This window comes from Neopelma chrysocephalum, unplaced genomic scaffold (genome assembly GCF_003984885.1).
Source record: "Neopelma chrysocephalum unplaced genomic scaffold, ASM398488v2 Primary Assembly neopelma1_130, whole genome shotgun sequence".
Taxonomy (NCBI): domain Eukaryota; kingdom Metazoa; phylum Chordata; class Aves; order Passeriformes; family Pipridae; genus Neopelma; species Neopelma chrysocephalum.
The window spans coordinates 1-20,518 of NW_020897792.1; the positions used below are offsets into that span (position 1 = coordinate 1).

General features: G+C 53.7%; 1 protein-coding gene across 2 annotated transcripts; it reads left to right on the forward strand.

Annotated features, from left to right (window-relative positions):
• The first annotated feature begins 2,381 nt into the window (after nt 1–2,381).
• Nucleotides 2,382–13,323, forward strand: ASB1 (ankyrin repeat and SOCS box containing 1). Of its 2 annotated transcripts, none has more exons than XM_027698605.1 (5): nt 2,382–2,434; nt 2,566–2,712; nt 4,773–5,075; nt 8,980–9,241; nt 11,448–13,323. In XM_027698605.1, exons 1-5 carry the CDS (start codon nt 2,397–2,399, stop codon nt 11,763–11,765), a joined length of 1,068 nt encoding a protein of 355 aa, XP_027554406.1. In that variant the 5' UTR covers nt 2,382–2,396; the 3' UTR covers nt 11,766–13,323. The 2 variants fall into 2 exon arrangements, with proteins under 2 accessions (XP_027554406.1, XP_027554407.1); XM_027698606.1 differs by having other exon boundaries at nt 8,862–9,241; nt 11,448–11,683.
• The last annotated feature ends 7,195 nt before the right edge of the window (nt 13,324–20,518 follow it).

Here is a 20,518-nt window from a genome sequence, read left to right on the forward strand (position 1 = left end):
CTCTCCTCTCCTCTCCTCTCCTCTCCTCTCCTCTCCTCTCCTCTCCGACCCTCTCCGACCCTCTCCTCTCCGACCCTCTCCTCTCCGACCCTCTCCGACCCTCTCCGACCCTCTCCTCTCCTCTCCTCTCCTCTCCTCTCCTCTCCTCTCCTCTCTTCCTTCCTTCCTTCCCTCTTTCATTCCCTCTTTCCCTCCTTCCCTCCTCTTCCTTTCTCCTTTCTCTCTGCCTTTCCTCCTTTCCTTGTTTCTTTTTATCAATTCAGGGTTTGGAAGTGGAGGAAAGGTCCTGCCTGAGGGGCAAGTCAGTGTGTGTTGGCTGTGCTGGATAAGTGGCTAATTTTAGATCCTGGAGGCCTCCTCCTCCTCCTCCTGGAGGCTCCAATTTCCAGGCGGGGTGGGATCAGCCCCAAAGGCCACCCATGGACAACACGCTGCTGGAATGGAGGGAAGGGGGGACACAGTGAGCCCACTTTCCCCGGCTGCTTCTCCCTTCTGGGGGTGGGTGTGGCAAGGGAAGGGTTCTGGAAGCGATGTCCTTCAGGACAGGGAGCCAGCAGGACCCAGTTCCTCTGGATCCACTCTCTGATGGCACTGGGGGACCTCAAACAAGCAGCAGCTCCCTTTGGAAATGGTCCACGCACCTCCTCACTGTCCCAGTTCCAGGAAGCACTGGCTGATTATTATTATTATTATTATGGAATAACCCAGGCTGAAAGAAACCTCAAGAGGTCATCTAGTCCAACCTCCTGGAGCACAGGCTGTGCCCTCAGCTTGGGAGAGATGGATCTGGTGGGAGCAGTGAGGTGTGCTGGACAAAATGATTTCTCCAGACTTGGAAAAAGCACTTCCAAGGTCTTGGCCAAGCGTTGACCTGTTTGCAAAAGTTCTGCCTTCCCATCTTGGTCACAGAGATTGGTAGTTTAGTGTATTTCTCCATGGGATTTCTCCTAAACACCCATGGAATTCCAGAGCTGGAGGCTGAGACAGCACAGTCACTTCCTTTCCATCGCCCTGGTACAAGAACTCATGAGGACAACTTGGGATGGGCTGATTTTCACGGGAATTTAATGGGGGGAAAAAAAGAGAGAGGGAAAAAAGCCTGGCTCAGGAGATAAACTGCTGGAAAATACAGTGGGATATGGTATTTAAGAACCTTCTGCCTGCATTGCAGCACGTCTGTAAGAACATAAATACTTATAAACATGGGGATGGGAGAGGAGACAGTGGTTGAACAGAGGCATTTGCTGTAGAACTGAAGGAACCTCAAACCATGAGTGGTTCCAGCTTTGTCTGCCCTGTTTATCCATCACTTTATTCCTCTCTGGGCCTCTGCTTTGTCCATAGGGACAACAACCACAGGGACAACACACTGCTGTGTCCTCTGCTCCCCTTTTTTCCCTGTCCACACTTTCCCTGTGGAGAAGAGAAGAGTCAGCTCAGATGGAAATAAAAAGCCCATGGACAAACACGCATTTTCCTCTGGATGAGCCCCCGTTGCTGGGCACACTTAGCAGCAGGAGGAGCTCATTAAATCCATTCCCATTAAATCTACTCTCATTAAATCTGTCAGGGAGGCAGGAGCTGGAAAGCTGCTCTGGCCTGTCTTGTGCTGTCAGAGCGACATGGGATGTGCGTGGCAGCTGGAGTGGACGTGGAGAGAGCTGTTAAGTGGGGTTGGAAACCAAGGAAGGAATTCCCAGCCTTAGTTTTGCCTCATCTAATGGCATAAGGGCTGCAGGCAGGGGAAGGTGGTTTCTGAAATTCCCGGCAATCCCACTCCGCTTTTGATGTTCCAGCTGGCAAAGGGAATGGGTTCGAACCACCCCCAGCATTCCCCGCTGGCACCGGGCACTCACGCCCGGGCACTCAGGACCGAGGGCGTGTTTTAAACGCCCAGTGCCAGGGCAATAAGGAGGATATAAGGCTATTAGAGTGTCCAAGGAGAGGCCGTGAAGGTGGTGAGGAGTCTGGAGAAGCCGGATGAGGAGCGGCTGAGGGCACTTGGATTGTTCAGCTGGAGAAGGCAGCGGAGACCCCTCGGGGTCTCACGGGGGGCAGCTCCGACCCCTGCGCGACAAGGACAGGACGGAGCTGCGCCAGGGGACGGTCGGGCTGGAGATCGGGAAAGGGTCTTCCCCCCCTCAAGCTGCTCCTGGGAGAGCCGCTGGAAGCAGGTGCCGCAATTCCCGGAGGAAAACAGGCGCCCGAGGGATGCTGAGGCGCTGGCGGCCGGCTCCTCCCGCTGAAGGAGGAAAGGCTCGGGAGCTGCCCCCGGAGCGCCGGGAAAATCCACCTTAACGCCCAGGCAGGAAGCGGCCGGGCGCCAATCAGGCCGGGAAGGGAGGGAGGGAGTCGGGGAGGGAGGGAGAGAGGGCGAGCGGGGCCGGCGGGGAGAGATGGCGGAGGGCGGGGACCCCCCGCCCGCCCCGGGCAGGTACCGTGGGCAGGGGGGCTCGGGGGGCTGTGCCGGGGGACACGAGCGGGGCTCATCCCGGCTCCCTCCGGGGCTCATCCCGGCTCCCCCCCCCGGGCCTCATCCCGGCTCCCCGCCGTGTCTCCCTCCAGCGCAGGTCGGAACCTGAAGGAATGGCTGCGGGAGCAGTTCTGCGACCACCCCCTGGAGCACTGCGAGGACACCCGGCTGCACGACGCCGCCTTCGTGGGGGACCTGCCCACCCTGCGGAGCCTGCTGCAGGACGAGAGCTTCCAGAGGTGAGGAGAGCTGCCGGGGGAGCTGCCGGGGGGGAGGGCGGGGAGACCCTCGGGGGGCGCGGCGAGGTCCCGCGGCAGCAGCGATGCTGCGTCCCTGCGCCTTTCGGGGACCCCCCCTCGCACCCCGGCGTTGGCAGAGCGGGCTGCGCTGGAAGGGACCTTAAAGCTCATCCCATCCCACCCCCTGCCATGGGCTGGGACACCTTCCACTAGCCCAGGTTGCTCCAACCCGGCCTTGGACACTTGCAGGGGTGAGGGTTTTTATGGGAGGGGTGTCAGGGTGGGATGATGCTCCACTCAGCATCCCCACAGCCTGTGCCTTTTGGGAACCCCCAAATCACCCTGTTTTTTTGGGAGAGGTGTCTCTAAGGATGCTCTGCTCACTGTCCCCACAGCCTGCACCTTTAGGGCCCCCCATCTCACCCTGGTTTTCATAGAGTGGCTTGGGTCAGGAGGGACCTTAAAGCTCATCCAGTCTCACCCCCTGCCCTGGGCAGGGACACCTCCCACTAAACTCCCACCTCCCTCCAACCTGGCCTTGAACACTTCCAGGGATGAGGGTTTTTGTGGGAGAGGGGTCAGGGTGGGAGGATGCTCCATTCACCCCCCCCAGATCATCCTCCCTGGTCTCCCAGGACACAGATCTCACACCAGAGCCTGGTGGCCATGCACAAACTCTTTTCAGATCAGGGTGGGGATGGGATCCCATGAAAACAGGAGCCCATGGATAATGGGGAAAAACATACAAAAGGGATTACAATCAGCTGTAAACCCAAAACACCCCATGTTACAAACTCTGCCCAGTGCTAACCCTGGGATAGTTAATTAATTTTCCTGCACCGTGGAGAAAACTGCTTCGAGGGCTAAATGTGTCCTGGCCTCAAAAAAAGTGTCAATTCAGCAAAAAAGGAGAATGAGCCAAACCCTCTTTCTGCCACCAGGGCAGCTGGGGCTCTTTGGACCCTTGGCCTGAGGTTTTTTTGCATGAAAAAGCAGAGTTTGACAGGAAGAGGAGGACTGGGCCCACAGCACCATCACACAGGGGGTGGAGGGAGCAGGGAAGGGGTGCCTGTGATTGTGGGGGTAGATCTGGAGTTCCCCAAATCTCCAAGGATAAAGGGAGCACTTTGATTTTACGACTTGACAGCTTAGGGCTTGGTGGGGGAGGGTTTATACTGCTCCTCTTCCAGAGCCATCTCCTTTAGGAAATTGGGAAAGGCCCTTATCCCTGACCAGCCATCCAACAAGGGTGGCTGCACCTCCCAAACTGAGTTTCCCTGGGTTGGTGATTATGTCATCCCGTGGTCCCTGGCTGAGCGTGGATGTTGCTGATGCTGTGATACAGCTGCATCCCTACATTCTCCATACATTTCTCCCTTGCTCCTGTGTCCTCTTGCCATTTCCCTGCTGCTTTAAAGACTTTCTGCACCCTTTGGGGCAGCTTGAGTTAAATGGTTGTGATCCCCAGCTTGGTCACTGCTGATTTCATGGAGTCATGGAATCACGGACTGGTTTGGGTTGGGAAGGGCCCTAAAGCTCATCCTGTTCCAAGGGCAGGGACACCCTCCACTCTCCCAGGTTGCTCCAACCTGGCCTTGAACACTTCCAGGGGTGGGGCAGCCACAGCAATGTGGGATGTTTCCCTGTCAGAAGGGAGTAGGGCAGTATTTTATATTCTTTAGAGACGATTTTGACTGAGTTTTGGGGCAGAGCTGGGAGAAAGCCCAGATTCCAGGCACTGCTCCCGGCTGTGTCTCCGTGCAGCACCTCTCAGGTTATTGACAGGAGCTTCCTAGGGCTGCTAAAAGGTGCCAAAAATCATGGAATATCCTGAGCTGGAAGGAATCACCAAACCCAAGCCCTTGCCCTGCCCTGACCACCCCAACAATCCCACCCTGTCCCTGAGGGCGTTGTCCAAACGGGACAGCCTTGGGACCGCCACTGCTGCCCTGGGGAGCCTGGGCAGTGCCCGTTCTTCCAGGGGGCAGTTTGGGCTGTTCCAACATCCTCTTTGGGAGCTGGAAGGCTTCTCTGAGCCCCCCTTTTCCCCCGTGGTGCAGCCGGATCAATGAGAAGTCGGTGTGGTGCTGCGGGTGGCTGCCCTGCACCCCCCTGCGCATCGCGGCCACCGCCGGCCACGGGCCCTGCGTGGACTTCCTGCTGCAGAAAGGGGCCGAGATCGACCTGGTGGACGTCAAGGGACAGACAGCCCTCTATGTAGCCGTGGTCAACGGGCACCTGGACTGTGCCAGGATCCTGCTGGAAGCTGGGGCCGATCCCAACGGCAGCCGGCACCACCGCAGCACTCCCGTGTACCACGCGGCCAGAGTGGGACGGGCAGACATCCTGCAGGAGCTCATCAGGTGGGAGCTGGGGACAGGGGTGACATCCTGCAGGAGCTCATCAGGTGGGAGCTGGGGACAGCCTGGAGGAGGGACAGGGGTGGTTACGGGGTCGAAATCCTGCAGGAGCTCATCAGGTGGGAGCTCGGGGACAGCCCGGAGGGGACAGGGGTGACATCCTGCAGGAGCTCCTCAGGTGGGAGCTGGGGACAGCCTGGAGGAGGGACAGGGGTGGTTATGGGGCCGAAATCCTCCAGGAAATCATCAGGTGGGAGCTCGAGGACAGACTGGAGGAGGGACAGGGTGTCGTTATCAAGAGGTGCCTCTGCCCAAATCCAGGTGTGGGAGCAGATGTGGTGATTTTGGGCCCCGTGCCGAATCCACAGCAGGGATTTCACGGAGCGATAAATGTGAGGGAGGGAGGTGGAAAGCAGCAGGAAAGAGCTGGGGGGGAAGGAGAGGAGGAAGCAGGAGATCATCCCCACCTGTGCATCCAGGAGTGTCCCACTGGGCCTTCTTCCCCCTGGGCTTCCCCCTGATGTCCTGGAGTCATTCTGGGGGCACCACCTTTGGACAGTCCAAGTTCCAGGTATCCAGGGGGTGGTCACAGGTATTCCCATAATTTGGGGTGATACATTGTGAGCAGTTGCTTCCTTTCCCACCGTTTGCCACGGTGGGAATTTTTCTCTGGATGCTCTGACCAGGCCTGGAATTGGCACCTTCCTGTCACAAAGTCCTCCTATCTGAGCTTATCCCAAATTCCCCTGTAGTGGCTGATCTTAGGGAACGTTCCTTCTGTGGCCTTGGCAGTGTTTGAGACAGGGAGCTGTGACTCTTGTCCTTTCTCTTCTTCCCTTGGGATCTTTTCCCAGCCTCCACATGCCTGATGGAGCTGGTAAAGACATGGAGAGGAGAGAGGGTGGAGAGATCCCAAATGGAGATCCTTGTATTCCCTGCTGGCAGCAGGTCTGTGTCCTGTGGTGTGACTTCCATGCCTGTTGTCCTCCTCAAAGCCCAGGAGAGGAGTCTCCAGTTCTGGGCATCCACTGTTCAGTCACATCCAAATCTTCCACAGGATCCAGCTCCTGGCTCCCAATTGAATTCCAGAGGGAAGTGGATGTCCCAAAGAACCTCATGGGGTGATGGGTGACCTCCTGTCCCTCTGGAAGCTCCCTCAGCAGCACCAACAGTGAGTGGGATCAAGGTGTAGGTTGTGGGAACCTGGATTGCTTTTTCTGTGGCATTTCCTGATTATTCCTGCTTTTAAATGGGAAGATTTTTGTCTAAGGGATCATGCTGGACAACTGCCTTGATGCCAAATAAGGAGGGATCTCCAGGGGAAAATACAGAGAAATAGGAAAAGAGGAGAAAATTTCCTTGGATTCACACAGTGTCCAAATCAAGGAATCCCTTCTATGACCTCAGATGCTGGAAAATAACAAACAAAGGATCGGGATAGAGAAAATTCCAAACCCTTGAGGGTTTTATTCCCTTCTTTGCATGTGGGGGAGTGAGTTTTCATCCGAGTGCAGCTTTCAGGAAGCTGGCAAGGAGGAAAAACAGGACACAATCCCCCCTCCTTGCTCCTTTCCTGGGAAGCTGAGAGCAGGATGTCCCCAGTGCCACGTGCTTGTTGATTCCCAAAAATCTCCCCTGATCCATCCACCCAGGCAGGTTGGAATGTAGCAAATGGGATTTCAGCAGCCCAGGGAGAGCTGGGGGCCTTGATTTATGTGTCTGCTCCTCGGGATGCCTTGCCAGCAATATTAAAGGCAAGATTTTTGGAAAACTTTCAGGCTTAAAAATGAACTGGAGTTTGTCCAGTCCCTTTTTATTCGGGAATGTCTCTCCCAGGGCTGCTCAGTTAATACCAAATTGTCAGATTGCCCAAAAGGTCAAATATCCCTGAGCAGGGACTTCACAGATCCAGGGAGTTACTTAGTTCAAAATGCAGCTCTCTCCGAGGGTTTGGATCTGGCAGGAGGAATGCAAAGGGGAAGACATTTTTCCTGGGATATGAGGAAATCTTTCAGCCCCAGAGAACCCAACCCGCTCAGGTTGTCTGAACCTCACCTGGTTAATCCTGGGTTTAAAATCATACCATAGCACAGTCGGGACCCCTGAGCATTCCTGAACCAAGGAGGAGGTGGAATTGTATCCATTAATAGTAAATCCACACATCTCTGGGATGGTGATCCGTTTCAGAAGGCAGCTGGTGGAAATATTTCGAGGAGAGGTGGCTTCCCTCCCGGCTTGGGGTGGGATGGGTTGCAGTGGCTGATCCGGCAAGGATGAGAGGATCCTTTTTCCAGGTTAAAACAGGGAAAAAGGAGAGCTGACACATCCCCCTGATGCTTCAGGTGCCTGTCTGACTCTGACAAAGTAGAATTTGGGGTGTTGCTCAGAACTGAGGCTTTCCTCTGAGAATTTTGGAGGAAAAAAGGACTGAAATGAAGGGATAGCTGCTCCCTGCTCAGGAGGTCACCCTGTGGAAGTGGCACTTCATCCAAATGCTCCTGGAATGTGATTTGAAGAGGAAAATCCACCCTTGTGCCATTTGCAGCTCTTGTTCTCTCATCCCTGGTTCTGGGTGTGCTTGAGACTCTTCCCACCCTCAGCATTGAAGGATTTGGTTAAAGATTTCCTGGTTTCAGCAAGAACTGACCTTGTTCCAAGGCAGGATTTGTCCCCTGGGATTGTCCTTATTTTTGTCAGCTCCTGCAAGAAATATAATGCTGTCTAGGAAGACAGAAGGATCTCTGAGCACCCTGTTTGCAATTTTGGGAGGGGAATTGGTGAGCGAGGGAACCTTTTATCCCTGTGTGGGGAGAAGGGACAGAGCTTGGCTCAATCTGCAGTGGTTAAAACCAGCCATTCCTTAGGGATTGGGGTGGCTTCCTCCTTTTTCCCATCCAAGCTGTATGGGAAGGAGATGGAATTAGTGTCTCCACTCTTCCATGGGGTCAGTCCTTCAGGAACTGCTCCAGGTCCTTCCATGGGGTCAAGTCCTTCAGGAACTGTTCCAGTGTGGGTCACTCTTCCATGGGGTCAGTCCTTCAGGAACTGCTCCAGGTCCTTCCATGGGGTCAGTCCTTCAGGATCTGCTGCAATGTGGCTTGCTCTTCCATGGGGTCAGTCCTTCAGGAACTATTCCAGGTCCTTCCATGGCTTCAGTCCTTCAGGAACTACCCAATGTGGGTCACATTCCATGGGGTCAATCCTTCAGGAACTGCTCCAGGATGGGTCACATTCCATGGGGTCAATCCTTCAGGAACTGCTCCAGGGTGGGCCACTCTTCCATGGGGTCAGTCCTCCAGGAACTACCCCAACATGAGTCACATTCCACGGGGTCAGACCTTCAGGAACTGCTCCAATTTCATCTTCCAACTACTTTTTTCCTTCTTAAATCTGTTATCCCAGAGGCATTACTCTCATTCCTGATGGGTTCTGCCTTGGCCAGTGGCGGGTTCATCCTGGAGCTGGAATTGCCCCTGCTGGATATGGAAAAGCTTCTGGAAAAACCACCCCTGGAGCCCCGCCCACTACCAAAACCTGGCCATGCAAACCCCATACAGGAAGGCAAGGAAAGACGTCTCCCAGCTGCTCTTCACCTTCCCAAATTCTGGGAAAACCAACCTTGCTTCTGGAAGATCCACCCACACTGGACATGTTGTCCCTAATCCGAAGCCCCTCCAGACCCGCCTGAGGGTGACAGTTCATGGCTGGTGGGACCCAGAGGTGCCAAAGGCAGGGTGGGAATCCCCCTGGGGTGTTCCCAGCCCTCCTGAGTTCCCTGTGCCCACGCAGGTACGGCGCGGACGTGGACGTGAACCACCACCCGCCTTCCCGGGGCCACTCCCCGCGGCCCCTCACCACGCTGGTGGTGTGCCCCCTGTACATCAGCGCTGCCTACCACAACCTCCAGTGCTTCCAGCTGCTGCTCCGGGCCGGAGCCGACCCGGATTTCAACTGCTGCGGGCCCGTCAACCTGCAGGGCTTCTCCAGGGGCTCCCCGGTGTGCGTGCTGGACGCCGTCCTGCGCCACGGCTGCGACGCCGCCTTCGTCCGGCTCCTCGTGGACTTTGGGGCGGATCTCAGCCTGGTCAAGGTGGAGGCCTTGGGAGTGGAATCCACGGGAAGGGTCAAAGTCAACCCTGAGGCTCTGGAGGTGTTCAAAGAAGCCAGGGGTAAGCGGGGATGGGGTTCCTGGGAGCGGCGCTCTGGAGTCGGGAGGAGGCTTTGGGGAGGTTCTTTGGGAGTGAGGTGGTGGGGTGGGGTGTTCCCGGCCTCTTTTGGGCCTTCAGCAGTTCTAACACATCAAAACCACAACTGGGCTCCAGCAGGGTGTTAAACTCAACATCAGTGATTTCTCCACCCCAAAATCAGCTCCCCATTTCACCTTCACAAGATGAAGGTGCCTTTAGGGCCTGTTCAAGGACCTTCAGCAATTCTAAACACATCAAAACCACAGCTGGGCTCCAGCAAGGTGTTAAACTCAACATCAGTGATTTCTCCACCCCCAAATCAGCTCCCCGTTTCTCCTGTTGCATTTTGTACCTTCACAAGATGAAGGTGCCTTTGGGGCCTGTTCAAGGACCTTCAGCAATTCCAACACATCCAAACCACAGCTGGGCTCCAAGAAGGTGTTAAACCCAACATCAGTGATTTCTCCACCCCAAAATCAGCTCCCCATTTCTCCTTCACAAGACGAAGGTGCCTTTAGGGCCTGTTCAAGGACCTTCAGCAATTCTAAACACATCAAAACCACAACTGGGCTCCAGCAAGGTGTTAAACTCAACATCAGTGATTTCTCCACCCCAAAAATGACTCCCTGTGTCTTCTTCTGTTGCATTTTGTGCCTGGAGGTGCCTTTGGGGTCTCTTCATGGGCTTTCAGCAGTTCTGAAGACCCACACAAGTGAGTGTGTTTGGAGCCTGTTCAAGAATCTTCAGCAATTCCAACACTCCAAAAAGACATCTGGGATCCAACAAGGTGTTAAACTCAACATCAGTGACTTCACCACCCCAAAACCGACTCCCTGTTTTTTCCCTGTTGCATTTTATACCTTCATGTGCTGTTTTCCCTCCCGAGTCCTTCAGCAGCCCAATCTCTGTCTGTAAATCCACTTTTTCCCTCTTTCCCAGCTCTTTCCCATCGCCTGAGGGTGTCCTCAGAGCCTGAGGCAGGGTTTAGGACTATCTGAGCTGGGCTTTGGATCTGTGGATCACCACTGAGATCCAGTTCTCCATAATCCACAAGTGTATCCCAGCTGTTCTTGAGTGCCCCGAATCCAAGAATTTTATCCTGAGCGGCTCCTTGGGACATAAAGCCCTGAATGGTGGTGACAAGGGGCAGCAGGAAGCTCAGATGGGGGTGGAAAAAGGTGGGAAAAAGCCAGATTTTTGAATGGAACATCCTCTGGGAAGCAACCCAGAGCTTCGGAGCTGCCCATGCCTGAACTTACCTGCTGTTCCTCTCTTTTTCTGACTAAAGCCACATCCACACTGTCCCTGTTCCAGCAAGGGCAGCTCCTGGGAACACACCAGGCTCCGCTGGTGGAGGCCACGGCTTCACGCCAGTGGGGTTTCCCTCGGCGTCTCCTGAGTAATTTCCAAAGGATCCAGGCTGTGGGATCCAGCCCCCATCCCCAAGTTCCTCAGCTTTGCACGGGCCTGGTTTTTAAACCTGCCTGGATTTTTGCTCAGGCTCAGCTGGGCTGGAGCGGGTGGTTTTGGTTAAACCCGGGTTTAGGAGGCAAGTGGGACTCCTCAGGTGGAGCAGGGAGGATAATGGAGTGGTGCCTTGGAGGTCCAGAGCCTGAATGAACATGGACACCACCATCCTGTTGTCCCTGTGCTGGAAGAGCTCTCCAGGAACTCCCAAGCCCTCAGAAGAAAGTTGGGATAAGGCCTGAGCTGCCCTTCCATGCTCTGGTTTCCCAGCAAAAATAGTGTCCATGTATTTTCAGAATGATCCAAGTAGAATCATGGAATATCCTGAGCTGGGAGGGACCCACCAGGACCATCCAGTCCAACTGCTGGCCCTGCCCAGGACACCCCAACAATCCCACCCTGTCCCTGAGGGTGTTGTCCAAACACTCCTGGAGCTCTGGCACCACCGCCCTGGGGAACCTGTTCAGTACCTTCCAGAACCTTCTCCTGATATCCAACCCTCCCTGACACAGCTCCAGCCATTCCCTGGGGTGCTGGTGTGCCTTGGCAGCGCTCTCCTGACCCCTCTCCTGCAGGGATGGGCTCCATGGTCCCCACCCCACCCAAGGTGGAGCTGTCACTGCTCCAAATCCTTGGCTGGAAGGTTTGGCTTCCTCAGGGGGAGGATTTGTGCAGTTCTCCCTGTCCCTGTCCCTCAGTGATTCCATGTTTTTCCTTGCAGGCCGCCCCCGGAGCCTCCTGTCCCTGTGCCGCATCGCTGTCCGGAGAACCCTCGGCAAATCCCGCCTGGATCTCATCCATATCCTTCCAATCCCAGACCCCATTAAACAATTTTTACTCCATGAACACACTTAAAGGACAACTGGCTGCTTCCCTGGATGGTTTGGTTTGCTCAGTTTGCCGAAGCCGGGTGCCGATCCCAACCCTTTCCCCACGGAGTGCACATCATTCCCTGCTCCTGGGATTTTTTTGCCCTTCCAGATTTAAGGGGCAGTGGTTCTGTGTGTCCCTCATCTCCCCAGGGATTCGCTGGGAATGAGCCTGATCGAGGTGTGTGGGTGTTCCCTGAGTAAATACAATATATCCTGGAGCTGCTGGCATGAGTGGAGCTCTGTCACTCCTCTGTTCCACACTCCCGGCTCTTCCTGCTGGAGCCTTTCCTCTTCCTATAGGGTACAAGGAGGCCTCTCTCTGCCACCAGTACTTGGCCTTTTCCTCCTGTGTGAAGTTTGTGAGCAAAATTAGGGGTGTTTTCCTCTGTCCTCTTCTGGTGGCACAGAAAACCAGGAGTTCCCACCTCCCTTTGACTCCAGATCCCGTGGCATGGTCAGGGAAAGCCCTCCCAGATCCGCCTTCCAGCTCTGTTTTGTTTGTGGAAAAGGGAGAAGAAAGGGCTTTTTGGCTTGAGTTGGGAGACTCAAATTGGGAGATTCTGTGCCTGGACTCCTTTGATTCCCAGTGCCTCTTCGTGCCACAGGCTCCCAGGAAAGTGTCATCTCCAGGGAGCCAACAGCCTTTCCTCAGGATCTCAGGGTCAGCTCCTTAGAGGCTCAGGGTCAGTGTGGAGGAATCCCTGCCAAAATCCCAGCGTTAGGAGGGCAGAGATGATGGTCCCTCAGGATCTTGGGAAAAAGCTCAGGTGATAGTTGGTACTTGCTTTTACTTCACTGCTTCAGGTCCTTTCTGGTCCCTGTGTTAGAAGGTGATTTTTTGGACAGTTTTGCTCTGCCAGATGTTCTTCCCGTGCTCATCCAGTGGGCAAAGGGGTTTTTCCAGATGGGGCTTTAAAGATCATCAAAGCCCAGACTGGGTTGGGCTGGAAGGAACCTTACAGCTCATCTCATCCCCAACCCCTGCCATGGGCAGGGACACCTTCCACTAGCCCAGGTTGCTCCACGCCCCATCCCTATGGATTTACCCCATAGGCCTTGACAAATGTTCTCTATCCAGAGCCACAAATAAATGGAGGGCTGGAAAAACCCAATCCCTGATTATTTCCTGTTATTTCAATTCCATGGCCTGGAAGATCCAGCTGCCCCTTCCATCCTGATTTTAGCTTAAGGTGGCAAAAGCCAAGGATGTTCCCAAGCCCTCCCTGGGTGAGATGGGACGGATGTGGAGCTGTGAGCAGGTGAGGAGGCAGCAGCTTTTCCCCGTTCCCTTTCCAGGCGAGCAGCTGGTTTCGGTTTTCCCGGTGCCTGCGAGTCGTGTGCTCGCTTTATGGAGGTGTTAACATGCCTGGGAGATGCAAACAAGTTGTAAAAGCCTCTTGGCACCTTGCTGGGGGATCCCTAATGTTTTGCAGGAGCACGGGATGGCCGTGCTCCGGGAGCTCCGGTGCGGAGGGGCGGGAATCAGGGTGGGTTGTGTCGGGGCAAAGCCACGGAAGCTTTTCGTGGAGTGGCTTTTCCCCCCGGGATTTTGAGTTGCTTTGCAAACTGGGCGCTCCTGGGTAAAGGTGTGGGGAGAGGGAATCACAGAAGCCCAGAATCTCCGAAGTTGGATCCCTAAGGACCATCCAGTGCAGCTCCTGGCCCTGCTCAGGACACCTCAGCAACCCCACCCTGACCCCGAGAGCCTTGTCCAAGCTCTTGGTGCTGTGACCAAACCCTGGGGAGCCTCTTCCAGGGCCCAACCACCCTCTGGGGGCTGCTTCCACCTGGAATGAGCTATGGTGAAGTGCCCCAGTGGGAATTCCCCCCGGAAAATGGGGAGAATTTGGTGAATTTGCTGCCTGCTGTAACTCCAGTATAATTAAAGCTAAGCCTGTTACAATATTAATTCTGAAGTCAATCCCAAGGGTCCCCCTGACCATGGATTTCTCCAGGTCAAGGGATGCTTCTCCCAGCCCAAGCTTGGAGTTCATCAATCCCTTGGCCATGGGCAGAATCAAAGCTTTGAAGTGCAGGACACGTTTTGCCGGGATCATCCATCCAGCTTCCATCTTAACTGAGGGAATGTGCCTGGAAAAGGTCTCTTAAACCTGGATGGTCTCTCTTTTGGCTTCAAATGGGTCCACCTTAGGGGCAATTCAGTATTAAGCTGTAAGTGCCAGACTTCTCTTATTCCTGTGGACATTGGTTGCTGCTTAAACCCAGCCTACTTAAACCCGGCTTTGCCAAGTGGTTTAATACACAAGAGAGCTGGAATTTTCCTTGTGGAGAGATAATACTGAATCTGAAAATAAATTAATGATAATTATTGGACCTCAGTGTCCCGTGGGGCCCAAACCTCCATCCTCTGGCTGTCCCTGTCCTTTTAAACCCAGGAAACGAGAGCCTTCCTATATAAAATCTGAATAATATTTAGGCATTCTGATCTAAATATTAATTAGTCATATTCTAAAAATATTTAGGTATATTCTGATAATATTTTATGCATTTATGTATTTTCAGACCATATAAACAGAACCAAGGCAGATCTGGAATAAGCCAGGCAGATCCAATGCAACCTTTTTTTCCTGTGGGCTTTCCTTTGTCTTTATGGCTCAGGGAAAATTTCCAGGCCATGGAATGTTGGGAGCTGGGACCCAAAGAATTCCTGCTGTTTGGAAATTTTACAAAAGGTGGAGGAAGAGTTGAAGCAATTTTGGGGTTGTTTTGGGTGGGTTTCTTTGGACTTTGCTGCTTGTTTTTCAATCCCCAAAGTCAAGTAATAAAGCCCTTTTTACCCCAAAAAGGTGCAGCACCTTTTTAGCTTTCCGTCTTCCAGGGAGCAAAACACCAGGAGGGAACAGAGGGGACAGAATCCCACTTCAGAAGTGCCAATCAGTGGTTTGTTGGCTTTTCCCAGGGGGAAAAAATCAGCCCTGTGGTGGGTCTGGATCCACGTGGAGCCGAATAAAGATGTTGCAGTGCAAGAGCTTGGCTTTGGGCCTAATTCTGTGCTTCAGGAGATGGCTCTGGATTTGGGACAGCCCGGATCCCGCCGGCTTTGGAGGCTGTGGCTGCCTCCTCTCCGTGTTCTGTAGCCACTGGAGGGGGCCGGAGAACAGGGAATGCTCCAGTGCTGGCTCCTGCCCTGCCACCCCGGGAGATCCTGAGTTCCCTGGCTTTTCAGGAGAGTCTGAAAACTTTCCACCTGCTCCCTCAAAACGGGCTCTTCAAACCTCTCATTCCTGCTCCTGCCTCCTTAGTAGCTCTGGAAATGCAGCTCCTTGGTGTGTCCTGGCATGAAAACACATGGAATTCCTCGAAATATCTGGATTTTTATAACTTAGCTTTTTTTTTTGCAGCATTTTCAGTGGAAAACTCCCTCCAAGCTTTCGCTGCAGGAGTTCCTGCTGGTTGCTCTGTTCTTCCCAAGGATTAGCAGGTGGATTTAGTCCCTGTAGGTGCCCCCAGTCCAGGGCACAGTCCCTTTTTTAGGATTCCTGCTCTTCCCATTTGGGAAGTGTTTGCCTGCTCTGGTGCCAGCGCTCCCTCTGAAGGCAAAACCAGAGTTTCTTCCCAGCTGGAAGAAAACCATCCAATGGTTTGGAATTCTGGTGGTGAAAAGCAAAGCCAAACGAGCCCTAATCCTAAATTTTCCCAATCCAGCCTTGAAATTCCTCTGCTGTGGAGCAGGAGCCTCCTGGCTCTCTGGGCATCTCCCCCCAGGCCACCCCAACTGGGAACCTCGTGGTGCATCTCAGGAGACTCCTCACCTGGGAGAGCCCTGTGTGTCTGAGCTGCCAATCCCAGGACAAGCAATGTGGATTGTTGACAGGAGTTGCATGTTTTCCACCTGTTCCCTCAGTTACCCCTCCAGGGCAGAGGAGCTGGGAATTCTGGTCACCTCCCAGTGAATTCCAGCTGTGACAGACTCACCTCTGAGCCTGTCATTGCAACATTTTCCTTCTTATCATGCTCAGGAACCTTAAAGGAAGAGAAAAGATCTCTTCTTGCACCGTGTGATGCTCAAATATTTGCTCTGGGCTTTAAGAACCCACCAAATCTCAGGCAGTGTCCAAGCAATTCCTGTAGGATCCGTTATTCCCACCGCTGGGCAAGCCCCTCATTATTTGACTTGTTGGCTTTCCCCATCAGCTCCTTCATGTCTTCCCTCCCAAAGGAGGTCTTTGATCCCTGGAAGAAGAAGGAAAAAGGTTGTGGAGGGGAAAGAAGAAGAAAATGGTGGAAGAGAAAAAGAAGGAAAAGGTGGTGGAAGAAAAAATAAGGAAATGATTGTGGCTACCCCATCCCTGGAAGTGTCCAAGACCAGGTTGGACAGGGCTTGGAGCAACCTGGGATAGTGGGAAGTGTCCCTGCCCGTGGCAGGGGGTGGCACTGGGTGGGCTTTGAGGTCCTTTCCAACCCCAACCCGCAGCCCCCAAACCCACAGTGGCACTGGGGAGTCATTCTCCTGCCTCCATTTCCCTCTGCATCCAGCACTTCCCCCCTTGTTCCGTTTTCCACCTTTTCCCACTTTTTGGATTTTTTTTTTTTTCGCTGGTGCTCCCAAGCCAAACAAAATATGCTGTTGTTTACAGGAAAGGGTTCTTTGTTTTCCCAGCATCTGGTGTTTGTAACAGGAATGACAGATCTTCCCAGCAGAAAAACCCTCCAGCCTGGCTGTGCCTGGCCAGGAATCCACATGTGCCACCACATCTTCATCCCAAAAAGGTCCTGGAAAATCCCAACCACGTAGGAAAGGGCTCAGAGCAACCTGGACTAGTGGAAGGTGTCCCATGGCAGGAGGTCCTTAAGGGCTCTTAAAATGTCCTTAAGGTCCTTAAGATGGTCCTTAAGGTCTCTTCCAACCCAAACCATCCTGGGATTCCTTGACCCAGGTCAGGGAGACAAATAAAGCCACGATGGATAAGATGGAGTGGGACAACATTGTCACTGATTTATGGCTCCCCCCAGGCTCTCCATGAGCTTTCCAAACATCCCAGGCTGAGGTGATCCTTGCAGTCCTCTGCAAGCTGCTGAGGGAATTTTGGAAGCTGGTTCCCAGCCATGAGTTCCAACTCGGCCAACTCAGCACTTGCCTTTAATTTTAATAATTTGGCAACATCCCTTTATTTGAACGTCTTTCCAAGCCAGGGGCTGCTTTTCCTCAGAGAAAATGAGAGTGGAAGGCTGGTAAAATGCCTCCAGAAACTGGAAGTTAAATTAAGAGCTGGTTTTAAGAGCCCTGAGTGCACTTAGCCCCACGTAGTGGTGTCGGGAGCACTGGGAGCTCGCGGTGCCCAAAAGGGGGCACGGAAGGTTTAGGAGGCACAGGGAATGGGGGGGGGGGTGTTTTGTGGGTGTTTCTGGCCTTTCCGAGCCTGTTTTTGTTTGCAGTTGGAATGTATTAATAGGGGCATCCTTTGTTTCATTTCCCACAAAAGGCAGTTTTTACCAAAAAGTATTTATTTTGGAAAATTTGGGCTACGGAGCTTTTTTGTATCTGTGGGAGCAGCTGCTGGAAGTTTTATCCATTTGATCATCTCTTCCTACAAGGACTTTTTACATAGGCCTGGAGGGACAGGACAAAGGGGAATGGCTTCCTGCTGCCAGAGGGCAGGGTTAGGTGGGATATTGGGGAGGAATTCTCCCCTGGGAGGGTGGGGAGAGGCTGGGATGGAATTCCCAGAGAAACTGCAGCTGCCCCATCCCTGGAAGTGTCCAAGGCCAGGTTGGAGCAACCTGGGCTAGTGGGAGGTGTCCCTGGATGGCATTTGCTACCTCCAGGTACTTCTTGAGCCGGAAAGGAATTTGGCTTTATAATAAATATATTGTAAGACTTCCTGTTGTCTGAAGGTGTTCAAGTCTTTACCCTCCTCAAAGCAACCAATAAATCCTATAAATACTACCCAGGAAAGCAGAAGTTTCCAGTTGTCCTGACTTCCCTCTGATATCAGTTCCTTAAATTTCCAACCTCCATTAATGCAAACTTCCTTAAAGCTAAAGCATCCCAGAATCCCAGACTGGTTTGGGTTGGAAGAAACCTTAAAGATGACCCAGTTTCACCCCCCTGCCATGGGCAGGGACACCTTCCACTAGCCCAGGTTGCTCCAAACCCCGTCCAGCCTGGCCTTGGACACTTCCAGGGCAGCCACAGCTTCTCTGGGCATCAAAGCAGAGGTTCTTTGCCTCGGTGGGTGACCAGCCTGGAGGAGGGTTGGCTTGGACCTGTTGGACTTGGCAGTGCTGGGCTGGGCTCGATGATCTCAAAGGTCTCTTTTCCAACCTAAGTTATTCCACGATTCCATCTGTGCTTTCCTCCATGCCAAAGGCTCTTTCCCTGCCCCTGCAGCATCTCCGTGACCTTCGTGCCACCCCCCAGGGGTGTCTGTCCAAGTGACCCCTCACTCAAACAGCCCCCAGTCAGTGCAATCAGACAACTGAGAGCTATTCTGAACCCAGCAGCCTGAGCCAGTGTCTGGTCCCTCTTGCTGGGAGTTGTTCTTGCTGGGTGTTCAGTGAACTTTGGGTTGGATCCATCAGCTTTCAGCTCACTGATAACCCCAAATATTTCATGCCTCGTAGCCCGTGAAGGATGCAAAGATGTCAGTGAAAAGCTCTTGTGCCAAGGCAAACAAGGCCAGGAAGTTTTATTGTTCCCATTGCTGGGAACCTTCTTCCCTTTTTGGACACGGCTGTGCATCCAGAGAGGCCAAGAGGTGCAGGTAAACATAAATCCCATCGTTTTGTGCTATCCAAAGGCAAAAACCAGGGCAGCTGAAGGTTATTTGTGCTCCCAGAGTTCTGTAACGCTGAGGGGAGCTGCTGGGAACTGCTGCAGGTTTTTGCTTCCCAGCAGGAGCCTTTAAAATGCCGTGGAAACAGGGTGGATATGCATCATTCCACTCTGAACCAACACAGGGCAACCTTGGCTGGGATTTCCCATGGGATCGATGCTTTTAGGCTCCCGGCTGTGGTGTCCATCCAGCCAAGGAAAAGGTTCTTCCCCCAGAGGGTGGAGGGGGCACTGAACAGCCTCCCCAGGGCAGTGGGCACTCGAGGAGCATCTGGACATGGTGGGATTGTTGGGGTGTCCTGGGCAGGGCGAGGAGCTGGACCGGGTGATCCCTGTGGATCCCTCCCAGCTCAGGATATTCTGGGATTCTCTGATTGTTTTCTCTGGGATGAAAAGTGTTTCCACCGGCTTGGAAGTGCCCGATCCTTGTGAGCACGGGGCAGATGGTGGAACAGAACTGGGGATGTTACAGGGGCTGATTAAATCAAGGCATCTGGAGGGATGTCATCCTGGAAACACTTTCCTTGGAAAACACTCCCTATGCCACGGAGTTTGGATTACATAGTTCCTATGTCATTTGAAGATTAAATTACAAATAGATGGATCTTGGGGGCTTCCAGAGAGCCCCTCCCTTTAACAGGAGGTGTGGGATACCCCATGGAGCTGGATCAACAGCTGGGATGCCAACTGGGGGCCAAGCCTACATCCCATTCCTCCCTGTGCTTGCAGGAAGGGATTCCCAATCCCTGTGCAGGTGACTCCAGGTGTGCACAGAGCATTTTGTCTTCCCAGTGCCTAAAACTCCCTCTTTACCTCCTCTGCATCCAGGGAATAGAGCACCGAGCTCTCCAGCTCCATGTGGCTCAGGCTCAGATCCCATGGGGAGCTCCAAGTCTGGGAGCATCCAGACCCGTTTTCTCCTTGATTCAGGAATTTTTTCCTTCACGTCCCTTTCCCTCTCTCTGCCCAGACTCCCAAACTGTTGGCAGGTGCCCTGTCTGGTGCCTGTGATTCACCATGGGAGCGTGGGATTCCGGGATGAGGGAGATCCAAGATTCCGGCGACTCATTTCCCTGTAACTGACGTTGGTTTACTCCCAGTGGGAATAACAGGGAGAAAGGGTTTGTCACCAAATGACCTCAGATGTTGAAGTTCCCCCGTGCCTCAGCTCTTACTCACAGGAGTGGTGGCTCAAAGGGTGGGTCAGAGCCTCCCTTCCTGCAAGTCCACGGCGGCCGGTGGAGAAGCAAAACCAGTTTGTGCCAGAAGATTTTAATGGATTCAGGCCTGGAGAAGCCCAGGGAGAAACTGGACTTGGGCAGTTTTTATTCTGCTGGTGAGACGGGGCTGTGCCTTTCACTCCTGGTCTTTGCTCCTCTGCTCACCTGCAAATTTGTCCTGGAGCGGTGGATCCCGGGCACTTGGAGTTCCCAGTGGACACAGCAGGTCCCAAGGAGCGGTGGATCATGGACGCTTGGAGTTCCCAGTGAACCCGACAGGTCACCAGGTAGTGCTGGAAGCAGCACAGAACCACAGGACTGGGTTTTTGGGGTCTCAGCCAGATGAGGGGAATGCAGAGCCCGATTTTTGAGGATCCAGCGGCTCGTGGGACTTGTGTCAGGCAGCGATTCAGCAGGAGCTGCTCTCTTCCCGGGGCTGCCAAGATCCAGGAGTTAATTCTTCTTCCATGAGAAGGCCAGAGCTTGCATCCAGCCAGTTCCCTGGGGTGCAGAGCAAGAAACTCTCCAAGAAAAAAAAAACTCAGACACAAACAAACAGCAGACTTGGCCCGCGGCTTCGCAGGCAATGGGAATATCTCTGACATTCCTGCCGAGGTAATTGGACTGCAAGGAAGCTTCCCTGCTCTGCCCCTTGGATCCCAGGCAGCCAAAAGCCCATCCAAGCCAGGCTTCGCCTGCCAAAATGCTTTGTGGTCCCCTGAGCCGAGCCTGGGTTGGACACTGGTCCTCTGCCCAGTCCATCCCACCCGCCCTCGTGTGTTCCCTGTCTAACCTATTCCCAGGGATGTGCCCTGAGCCTCCTCCCCAGGAGCCCCACCTCATGCATTTGATTCCACTTCTTGGTGTTCCTCATGAGAAAGCTTCCCTAACAACCCTACTGAGG